Raw genomic sequence first — 11,849 nt, 5'->3', positions numbered from 1 at the left:
TCATTTATCACTTAATAATTAATTATTGTTACTGAACTCATTTATAAATGAATTTTTGACACATCTATATTCTAATATCGACACGATTACTTTTAAAAGTTTCTACATTTACGTTTTTATTTACCTCGAAAAAAGGTAGCTTGTAAATAAATTTTATAAAAATTGCGTTACAAATACCTCATATCTGTCGAAATGTCAAGGGCTGTGTATAAAAGTAAAGCTTGGTTGTTATGGTCTATATTCGCGATTAACAAATCTCGTGGCGCCGCCAAGTGGACTTCTGTAGGAACATTAAGAGTGATTGTTTACAATTGAACTGACGTATTGTTTACATTTAGGAAAAAAGGATAAATTAAAACAAATCAAATATTGCTGTGTAAGTGAGTGTCCAAAAACAAATTTGGATAGTGTAAGCTTTTACCTTTTCCCATCGGACGAAAATTTTAAGCAATCTTGGCTATTTAATTTGAAAATTAAAAAGTACAAGCTCAGCATGCGAGTATGCAGTGAGCCTTTCAAAAAAGAGGATTTTCACTTTATAGATAAGAAAAAATGGTTGATAACAACATCTACAATGGTACTATAAATTTTAAAAATGAAAACACAATGTTGAAACGACTGAAAGCCATTGCGATTCTAACTGTCAATTTTCCCTGTACTCTTTTGCCAAGAAAAAACGGAATAAGCGCCAATCTAATGAAAGAGCCGAACGAGTTGCAAAAAGAACGAAAGTAATCGAAAAGTATGTGTGAAATTAAAATTCCAAAATTTTATTTAAAAAATTTTAATAGATTTTTCAATTTAGTTTCATAGCCTCATATTATAATTATTTTTGTGAAGTTCTAAGTTACGCAATGAACGCGTTATTCGATTTGGTATACCTTCGATTTATTAATTATTGTTTAAAATTTTACTTGTTCAAATAAAACAAAGTGGTGTAGGAATGTTTGCATTGATTTCCCGCCTCGGCCACATAAGAGCAAAAACAAACAATTTTTTTTCACATTGCCGGAAAATTCGATTTTCACTTGAATCGTATATGTTTCTGATGCATGTTTTTTGTAGACGCGCAAGAAGCTTGGATTTTTACACTATTTTCTTTCGCAAACAAAATCTTACAGTGAAATATTTTGTCGGCGAAAAACAGGGCCTTTCCTTCATCGACAGGCCGCGTCGTCACACGTGACAATGACAAAATGTCTTCAGAAGTTATATTAAATTTTGAATACATTTTCCAATTGTTTTTATAATTTTTACCACTGTTTGAATCACTTGCTTGTTTAAAAACATTTAAATGAGAATCACTCCTGTCGGCCATATTGAAAGGCTGGCAGTGGCATCTATAGGTAAAGTTAATACAACACTATAAAAAAACATAATTCAAGCTAGTAAGATATTGCTTAGTAAGAAAATTATTCTGGCCAAATTTATCTTTTCGTTATTTTATTAAAATTACACAGAATTGCGTGCGCCAAATCTCTTGCATTAGAATAGTATATCGTCACATAGACGATAAAATAAGAATAAAGTTCCTCTACGGTTTTTGAATCCAATGAAGTAACAACGAGGTAAGGCTTCGTTAATTATTGTCACGGACGGGTTCAGGGTGGGGCCAGCGGGTGCAGGTCGAGATCCTACACCAATTCGAAAAAAATCTGATTTTTTGTCGATTTAATTTTTAATCCGACAGAAACAAAATTTTTTAAGCAAAAGATTCAATAGTATGAATTTTAATGATATTATCAACACTTTTGAGAACAAGAAATTGCGCATTTTAGTTAAAACAGAATTGCAAATCGAATGTAAATGAACAAAACGCTAGCAATAAATGTTTGAAATGTATTCAGCTGTTGAAATGTATCCATCCAGCTGTCATGTTGCCCAGCTTGAGTTTACTTATATCTAAAAAGTTTAAGGGGCATCCGGCAAATGTTGACCCCAGCACCCCCGAATTCTAAATTCGGTCCTGATTATTGTTTGTAATTTCTCATTAACGTACTACCCTTTATATATCAGCCATAATTTCGCCCTATACCAGGTGTCCTATTTTTTAACGAAATGTTTTTTGAAAAAATAATCCAAATGGAAGATATTTTTTTTGAAGGGGGGTATCTCATAGAGGCCTTAAATTTAATCTCGACTTGCGAGTCTTTTGAAAATCAATTCATGTTCACAATCGAAAAAAAATAGAAGAAAAGTATATTATTATTTTAGGAGTCTATATTATCATGTGAATGCGCCTTTTGAATTTTATTATAACCGTTAAAAAAAATCTATGAACTGTCTATTTTGGAATCATATCTACGTCCATAACTTTTGTCAAATTGTATCAATATCTATGGTAGTAGCACATCCAATGGAAGAACACATTTTTGACATAAATTCTTTTTAAAATTTTCCTCAAATAAATAAAAATATTTATATTATTTAAGTGGATAATAATTATAATTTTCATATACATCTTTTACTAACAACAATTAATATTTGTTGTCAATTATTATGGTTAAAAAAATAATAATAAATGGCTAATCAGATCATGGTTGTTGAAAAAGTTCAAGAAATTGATTTATTACAACAAGCTCTGGCTGGTGCTGAAGATGAGTTGATTGAAACTTCAACATTAGACCATCAAGTTTTAAATCAAGCAGAATTATTAAATATTTTGCAGGTAAAATTTATATAAATAAAATTTTATTCGCGCGTTACCGGTTTTAAAACTCACCGATTAAAAGTTAAAAATAAATTAATTAAACCTGTAATTCTTAATATTTTTCCAATTTTAATTGATAGCAATATTATATTTTTGTACCCTGCGTTTTTCAGTGTTTTCGAATTTAAAGTATAAGTTGATTTTTTGTTTTTCTCTTGTGTTTCACTTTTTTGATATTAAAAACTAATGAAACATTTTGTAGAGGATAAATATTCATGTTATTTCTTACATAAATTGCTATAAATTTTGTGGGGATAATTTCTCGTTTGTGTTCGGAAACGTATTGAGTTTCAAGCAACTAAGAATAGTTTTCCGTAATTAATTTATTTCAAGAGGGAAATTATAAAAAATTTCCTATATATATTCGAAATAATGTATATTGTTGGAAAAATATCTCAGAAAGAGAGCCACGTGTTTAGAAACGAGACCTGATCACCAAACTTTTATTTCTTCGAATTTTGATTGAAAATTGTGAAAGATAATCTTGAAAAATAAAACAAACCTTTTATTAAAAAGTAATTTTTTTTATCTTAATAATGTATTCTTGGGTTTTTCCAAAGTATAATTTTATTTGCCGCGAAATAATTTGTAAACGCCGTATCTAAATTTTTAATCATTAATAAATTGCTTTTTCTTGGATTATTATATATCGGAGTGTCTATTGCTACCCGCGGCGAATATCCGCGCCTAAAATTTATATATTTAATATATAATATATTCATGCCTATAATTTCAGACTCGGATATTCACAGATATACAGTTAGTCATGGATTGAGAATTTTCTCTCGCGTGGTCTCACCCTGTGATCCACAAGTTTGCGATGCTTTTAATGGGGTCGAGTTAGCACGGGTCTATGGGTTTTTTTCGCCCTTTAGTTCATCATGTGGTGGCGTCAAAACTGTTATATTCAGGATCAGGATACACACATTGAGACAGATTAAAATAAAATCCTTTCAATAGACCTTTTCATGAAAAACAGAAATGCTTTGTGATAATTTTTTATGAAAATATAGGTGGAGTAGAGCCTTTAACTCAAAAATTACGCATTTTTAACAATAAAAACACTATGAAAAAAATTGTTAAAAATTCACAATATTTGAAATATTTTATACGATTTTTTTTTTTGCTCCATCGCACACGTGATCTCTGATGTCAATCCGACAAGCAATGACAATAAAACAGGCGTATTAATATATCATTTTTATCAACTTTAAATGACGTCAAACCAATCTTCGTGTAACATCGTGTGTTTCCGGATCGTTTTCGCCAATTTGAATATTAATGATTTTCAGTGTCTTTTTTTCTCGGTCATATGGCTAGAAAAATCTGGGAAAATATTAGCGCATTTATCAAGACATTTACTTCCATTTAAAAAAAAAAAAAAAAAAAAGAAAAAAAAAATGTGAAAGAGGTCTATTCATTTAAAAAATATTATTTCAGGGTGACAATAGTACTGATTCACAAACCATTCAATTAACCGTTGAACAAGCAGAAGCACTTGGTTTACGTTTGGAAGTAGACCCTTGTACTGATGGCGATTGTAATGAAGAAATTGGAAGTGAACTATCTGAAGACGAGTGCAACGATAATGTGAATCATATTCAATTAGCTGAAACGTTTGATATAAATGACGGAAATTATATTCAAATACCTTTAATTTTAAGTAGTGAAAATGAAATAGTACAACCGATTACCAATGATGTTATTAAGAATATTACAATTAATTCATCGAAACCGTTAGGTACCTCACAGAATCCTATACAATTAATAAATCAAAATGGAGTATTAAAAAGGTAATTTTTTATACAAAAGTACCGCGGTTGCCTTACAGCGATACAAGAGTCCGGATACCCAAATTATGAACGAATCAAGAACTCCTTACATTGCTTTTTAACACAAATTTTTTACCAAAAGTTTAAACAGCTGAATCTGCGAAAAATCATCGAATTTGGAACTTCAAAAGCTTGCTTGAAAACTTCTATTTTCTAGTTTTGTAATCTATTGCTCAAAAATTTTATCCCCCCTTGCCGCTTTGCACGGCAGATTGAAAGGGTGACAAATACTATTCCTAATTTTAATAAAAAGTTTAGAAACGTACCAATATTTTAAAAATTATTTTACAACAAATTTTTAAAAAAATTTAAAGATCACTCGAAAGCTTGTTTATTTTTCTTTAAAAAGTTCCCTTACGAGCATTTTGAACCAAGATATTCGGTTTACAATCAAAATTGACAAATCCTGTATCATCTGAAATAATCATCGCACTGTCAAAAAATACAATTTTGTCATTTACAAAAGAAGGCCAGTGTAGTTTTAAAAGAAGGCAGCTGTTTGAAATTTTGGTAAAATTTTGTGTTAAGAAAATATTTTGGTTGTGTATACATATTACCTAATATTTTGATCAATTTAAGGAGCTTCTTGCGTCTTAGAAATATCATCAGGGCTATGGAGGATTCTATTTGACAGTAATGTCAAAACAACCGGAAATTTTATTTTTCAAGATTCATGTCTAAAAACTTTTTCCCCTACTAAAATTATCATAGTCGGTGACTTCTCCTTCAGAGCGGCTGCGAAATTTTAATTGTAAAAATTGATAATTTATTTTATTGGATTCTTGTAAACCGCTAAGGCATTGTAATTTTTATGATAATTTTTTAAATGTTATATATTTTTTAGTGTTCAACAATTAACCCCTGAACAATTGACGACATTACAAAACGTATTACGAAATCAAAATTTAACATCAGAATTAAAAGACACAAAAACCAAACAAATACAAAATATTTTTTATAATCCAGAGGCAAAAACAAGAATTGTCTATCGTACAGTATTTCCTGAAGAATTAGATTTACAAACGCCACGTCGTGGAAGACCATCTAAACGTGGGCGACCAAAAAAAACGGATGAAAAACCTGTTGAACGCGAACCATCACCTGAAATACCAGTTGCAAAACCAATTCGTACAAGATCGGGCCGTGTTACGAAACCTCCACGTCATAAAAATTTCCGCCCTTTACATGAAATTGATACAGACAATATCGATGGTACAGTAACTGTTGTGGAAGAACCAAAAAATGATATTGAACCCAAAGAAGACAAAAAATCAGAATTGGAACACCCCAAACCAATATTATTCTCTGGCTTGCCAAAACAAAAGCGAAATATATCAGCTCAATATCGATGTCCTACATGTAAAAAAGCGTATGTAGGTTTTAATCGAATGGAACGCCATTTAAAATTATTCCCAGATCATGGTCCCTTGCCAATAAAACGTCAACGTGCTAATTTATGGGAAACATCGTTAAAATTAGCACGTAGTGCACCTCCAGGAAGTCGAGGTGTAGCGCTCTTAAACGATTTATCATCATTAATTCAAAATATACAAAAAATTTCATCGAATTTTATCAGACCTAGTGATGAGAAAGGACATCATTATGAAATCAATGAATCTTTAGGATTATTATTACGAATACCACCTGGAAAATATTCTATTAATGAATCGGCAATATTTGAAACGAAATCACCAACTATTGAAAATGATTCTAGTGATATTGTTGATAAGAAATTACCAACGGAAAGTTTACAAGAACAATTGTTAAATGTTCAAATTGTTCCACATTCTGAAAATGAAAATTTAATTTTACCGGTTGTGGATACGGATACTGGACAAGTACCAATGGCTACCGATGAAATTATTAGTGTAGATCAATTAGTTAATGAACGGTTTCATAGTTTGACTGCAACTGATTTAACACCGACATGTCCAAGTACTGGACCATCGTTAAATTTAGATTTATCATTAGATTTATTTCAATTTAATCCTAGTTAAATTTATTTCAATTTTGTGTTTTGATAACGAACAATTATTATGTATTTCTTGTATAAGCAAGCCTTTTTCTTTATTTCGAATAAAAAAAGAAAATTGCATGTCAAATTTTTGTGTATTTTTTAGTAACAAAACAGAGAAGTTGCATGTTTTTTAATTTCATTTCTTTTTGAGTTTTTACTATTAATTACTAAGACAAATTAAAAGGATTTTTAAAAAAAATTGATTTTTCATGTAATTTTACAATTGATAATGGTTTTTCTATACTATAAATTCATACGTCAGTGCAGGAACCCATATAAAAAGTACGTCAACCTATGCCGAGTTATAATAGGGTATTATCGTTAGTCAAAAATAAATCATGAAATTTGAAAAAAGTTAAAATTTATGTAAAAAAATACTTAAATATTCTGATTTCGAGTCATAAAAGCACTTTTTTCTTTTAAAATATTAAAATTAAAAATCGTAATTTTTAAACTGTATATCACGTAACCTAAAACGCAGGTAAGCCCTGCTGTGATGTCATAGCGGTATGAGTCATAGATCATCAGTTAGTTCAGTGTAGACAGTTGCATATAATATATACATAGATAAGTATTTATATTTATATTATAATCAGATATTTATGAATATATCTGTCAAAATTATTTGTGGTGTTTCGTATAGTGATACTCATATTACGTCATCAATTTGGATGCCCGCGTTTTTGACAGTTTAAAAAAGGTTTAAAATTTAATTTAAGTTTTGACAAGAAAGCGTGTGTATTTTTCCGAAATAAATTGTTGGTGGCTTTTTATTAGCAAAATCAACATTTTGAAGTACTTTTTCAAAAATAGTGGAATACCCTATTGCCCTTGGTTGAATTTTCGTCACCTATCTGTGCGGGACCTAGTCATCGATCGTTGCGTACTTTGTACTGCGCATCAGGCTGTTTTTCTATCGAACGAAAGAGAAAGCGATGTTTACTCAATTGAAATTGTTTTCAACTGATTGAAAATAAAAAACACAAAAAGAAAACAAAAATCAGCCTAATGCCCAGTTCAAAGTACGCACGGACCGAGGAATATTTCAGCGCTCCAACGGAATAAAAAAAGTTGTCTATACTTGCAGCCCTGTGTAAGTCTTCATTTTAACTTGTACTGTGTAATTTTGTGAGTGCAATCCGTCTAGGTCGCTAGGAAAAGATCACTAGCTTTTAGAATTGTAGAAAACATAAAAAACTTAGGAAAATTTTAAACATTTCTAGAAATGTTGTCATTTTTCTACTGTTTTTAGGAATCAGCAAAAAAAATCATGAATCAATCTTTAAATGGAGATCGATTAAATTATTGGATAACAATAAGTGAAGAAATTAATTTGGAACAGTCACCACAGACTAGTTAATTATAGACTAATTTGATGCCCTTTGTACACGTTGGATCCATCCTTTGAAAATTCACTACTGGAATTGTTAACAGAGTGAGAACCACGTCTCAAAGTAGATTGGCAAGGATAATAAATGCCGAAGCATGGTCATAATACGTCTTAATATACAACATAATATCCTGGCGCGTTTTTAAAATAAGATTATACCACTTTTAAATAAAATTAAAACAGTATATTTTGTACAAATTTCCATTTTACCATTAAAAAAAAAATTTTTCATAGAATTAACACAAAATTATCTAACAATATTACTCGTTTGAACGTTAAAACAAAATAAATTTTTATGTGCAGTTGTGAATGTGAAATATAAACAGATAATTGATGCAGCTGATTCCGGTCATACGATCATATACATTGAATACCATCCTTCGGTATTACGTGTTTCTCCGTCAGCTGTTTGAATATTGTATTTTTGTATTTGTTAATCTACTCTGTGAAGCCAAAATATACATACTTGGTATACGCTGGACTCATCTATTTAAAATATATGATCTAAGAGTCCATCTAGTAATAGATGATCTAAGGATAGGCCTTCTAACAACAACCTATATATATATAAGGAAGTGAAACCTCAATTGTCGTTGCGTACTTTGTACTGCGCATCAGGATTGAAAACAATTAAAATTATAATACTTTCAATTGGTTGAAAACAAAAGACAAAAAATTGAAAATAAAAGACACCCTCATGCGCAGTACAAAGTACACAAAAAACCGAAAACTAGATCTCGCACAGATAGGCGCCATTTTTCTTGCTGCCTTCCCACTCGAGTTTCACGTCCTTATATATATGTTCATGCGTTTGCGTTCTAACTACTAACGTTAGTACATTGAGTCAGTATATTTAACGCGCACACTCAAACTGTAATTCATTTGTTATTTTAAAACAATTCGACTTGACGCATAAATATAATCGAAAAGTTTTGCTTTTAAAAAGTGGTAAAAAATGTCTCAATTTCGTTTTGTTTGTAACTTTAAACAGTGTCGCAAAACACTTTTGAAATCGGCATATGTTACAAAATGTTCTCATATATTTTGTAACGCACACGGTTTAAATATAACAACCGGTGAAGAGTTAATATGCCCAGTTTGTGGCAACCATTTTCAAACTATTCAAGACGTAATTCGTGTTAACTTAGAACCTGATGAAATTACAAAATCCGTATGTAAAAGAATGACTAAAGTTGTTTAATTGAATAATCTTGTAATAATAATAAATATCTAAACTATCATCATCTAGGTAATGGCAGCGGGATTACGCCCCGAGATAATTATGGACATTGCCACAAGAGCATTAGCATTTTGGGGATATCAAGTTAATGAAGAAAATTTATATTTAGAAGCTGGATTAAAAACTGCCAATGAAAATATTGCAGTTTTAGAAAAATATTGTGAAAATAGTCATGCTAAGTATAAAAGTGAAATCAGTACACTCGAGCGCAAAATTGAATGTAAGTGCTAACTGAATGTAATAGCTTTATAATATAATTTTATATTAATTGTTCTTGAATTATTTCGATTGTCGAAACTTTATAGCTTTAAATGAGGAGTTGGAAACTAATAAAAAACGATGTCAAGATTTAATTCAACAATTAGAGGAAAAATCGAAATTGATTTATAAATTGCAGGTAATTAATTGAACATTGTAAGGTCATGCAGTACTTTCTAGAAAACTGAATTGCTAGATTCTGTGTATATATGAAAAGAAAATTGCTCGGTCGTTGCATATTCCTACTTTGGGTGCCACTTATTCGAGAGAAAAACACTTCACTTTTCTAAATAAAAATGGCTTTTGTTTAAATTTTTTGAAAGTAAAGATTCTGATAGTTCTTGATGATTAGTTTGATCTAGTTTTTCAGATTTAGGTTTTTGAGATCTGGAGAGTGGGGGTAATAATATACGTTTCCGGAGCCTTAAATTCTAAAGGGAAATCAGAATTACTTTCTTCCATAACAGAGCATTTTTACTTTATTATATTATAAATATAATTAAGTAAAGGTTCCTCTAGACCAAAACAGGATTTTTGGGGTTTTCTCAAAAACGGCTCTAACGATTTCGATTAAACTGGGCACAAGGCTAGACCTTAAGGTATTCCTAGGATTGGTATAACCCACATATCCGGGAAAATTCAAGAAGGCCCACACCCTAGGGAAAACCTTTTTTTTTGGGGTTTTCTCAAAAATGGCTCTAACGATTTCGATTAAACTTGACACAAGGCTAGACCTTAAGGTGTTCCTAGGATTGGTATAGGCTACATATCCAGGAAAATTCGAGAAGGCCCACACCCTTGGGAAAACTATAAAAACATTTCATAATTTGAAAGCAACCAAATCTATGTGAGAATTTGAATCTTAATTTTATAATATAATAAAGTCTTGTCCCATGTTTCGGACCGTTTATTTTTATCGAACAACTTTGAAATCAAGTTGGATCAAATAAATTTTACAGCTACTATATTTACCATATTTTTAGCTAAATAATATAACTGGGGGAATTAGCAAACAGGAAAATTCTCAAATATATTGTGGTCCAAGGTTTACTCCTGTTCAAAATCCACTAATCATGAAGACTCAAATCAATACCTTGATTGCGAAACAAGAACAATCACCAAGTTTTAATATTACTCAAAATAATAATTTCAATTTTAAACCAAATCCAACATCAATAACACATACAGCACAATCGATGCCTTCATTTTATCGTCGAGATATTGAACCCGAAAAAGGTAAAGCCAGTATGTCAGTTGTGCGGTATTTCCAATTTTAATATATGGGATATTACTCTTGCAGATTTTCATTTCCAACCGCAGAATATGTAATTCAAATGAAGAAGCAGTAAATTTAATTTATGCAACTTGTTTGTTCATATTTTCATTTACATCCAAATTTTAGCTAAGGAGCTGACATACATTTGTATATGATAGAGGGGAATCCGGCGTTTTCGAGATATTCGGCTTTCAGCTGCTGGAAGAGGGTTAATTAAAATTTTTTATTTGATATCTTAACTGGGTGTAATTGAATACCGCAAATAAACTTATAACATGGAGTGGGTAAGGAGGCCCTAGCCGATAAATTTTAATTTAACTCCTTCCAACAGTCCAAAAAAATATTTCGACGAAGTCGGATTTCCGGATCCAATGTAAGAAGAAACAAAATTCTTGTATTAGAACCTACAGCTACCAACCTACCAACCATCAGACAGTTAGGATTTTTATATACAAATTACAAATGCATGCTAGCTCCCTAACTAGTTGGATTATTATTAATTTGATAAATTTTGAGTTTCTACTTTAATTTTCAAGTAAATTTAAATTTTCCAATGGAAAAATTGTTTTGAATTGTTGTTTTATTTTCAATTTGTGATTTAATTTAAAAAATTTATTTCTTATGGAATTAAAATTGTTAAAAATATATATCATTTAATAAATTGTATCATTAAAATAAAAATGATAATTGATATTTATTTGTAATAAGAATAACACTTTTTACTTGAGACACGTGTACTTAGTATCTATAATAAATTAGCCCCCGAGGTTCCAAAATCTTGAGATTTTGTATATTCTTGATACAATTTGAAATAAATAAATCTAATTCGAATACATATATTGGCGTTATTTTTAAAATTTTATTCTAATTTACTGTAAGTGTGAATCAGCGCAACTATCATTGCATTTTCTCAAGGTCAATTTGTTTAGTAATAGAAATACATTGTTCATATTCAATTGATGTAATTACTTCAATCAGGGTATTTACAGATTCGCCGGGGAATTCTGAAAATGAATCAATTCTTTTTTTTCTTAATATGTAATTAATTTTGCATTTTGTCATTCAGAAATAATTATAACATAAAATTTAAAAAAAAAACCAAGGGAAGAGGAATTATTATTACACC

General features: G+C 30.3%; 2 protein-coding genes across 2 annotated transcripts; both read left to right on the top strand.

The window, feature by feature from the left end:
• The first annotated feature begins 2,461 nt into the window (after nt 1-2,461).
• LOC123294089 lies at nt 2,462-6,644 on the top strand. The gene is made up of 3 exons (XM_044875167.1): nt 2,462-2,668; nt 4,151-4,503; nt 5,387-6,644. The coding sequence occupies exons 1-3, from the start codon at nt 2,522-2,524 to the stop codon at nt 6,537-6,539; spliced, it is 1,653 nt and encodes a 550-aa protein (XP_044731102.1). The 5' UTR covers nt 2,462-2,521; the 3' UTR covers nt 6,540-6,644.
• Nucleotides 6,645-8,871: 2,227 nt separating this feature from the next.
• Nucleotides 8,872-11,205, top strand: LOC123294092 (E3 ubiquitin-protein ligase CCNB1IP1-like). Its single transcript, XM_044875171.1, has 5 exons — nt 8,872-9,120; nt 9,199-9,409; nt 9,495-9,586; nt 10,431-10,683; nt 10,748-11,205. Exons 1-5 carry the CDS (start codon nt 8,905-8,907, stop codon nt 10,774-10,776), a joined length of 801 nt encoding a protein of 266 aa, XP_044731106.1. The 5' UTR covers nt 8,872-8,904; the 3' UTR covers nt 10,777-11,205.
• Nucleotides 11,206-11,849: the final 644 nt, after the last annotated feature.

The sequence above is a fragment of the Chrysoperla carnea genome, chromosome 2 (assembly GCF_905475395.1).
Source record: "Chrysoperla carnea chromosome 2, inChrCarn1.1, whole genome shotgun sequence".
NCBI lineage: Eukaryota > Metazoa > Arthropoda > Insecta > Neuroptera > Chrysopidae > Chrysoperla > Chrysoperla carnea.
This window is presented reverse-complemented; position numbering and strand designations above follow the sequence as displayed.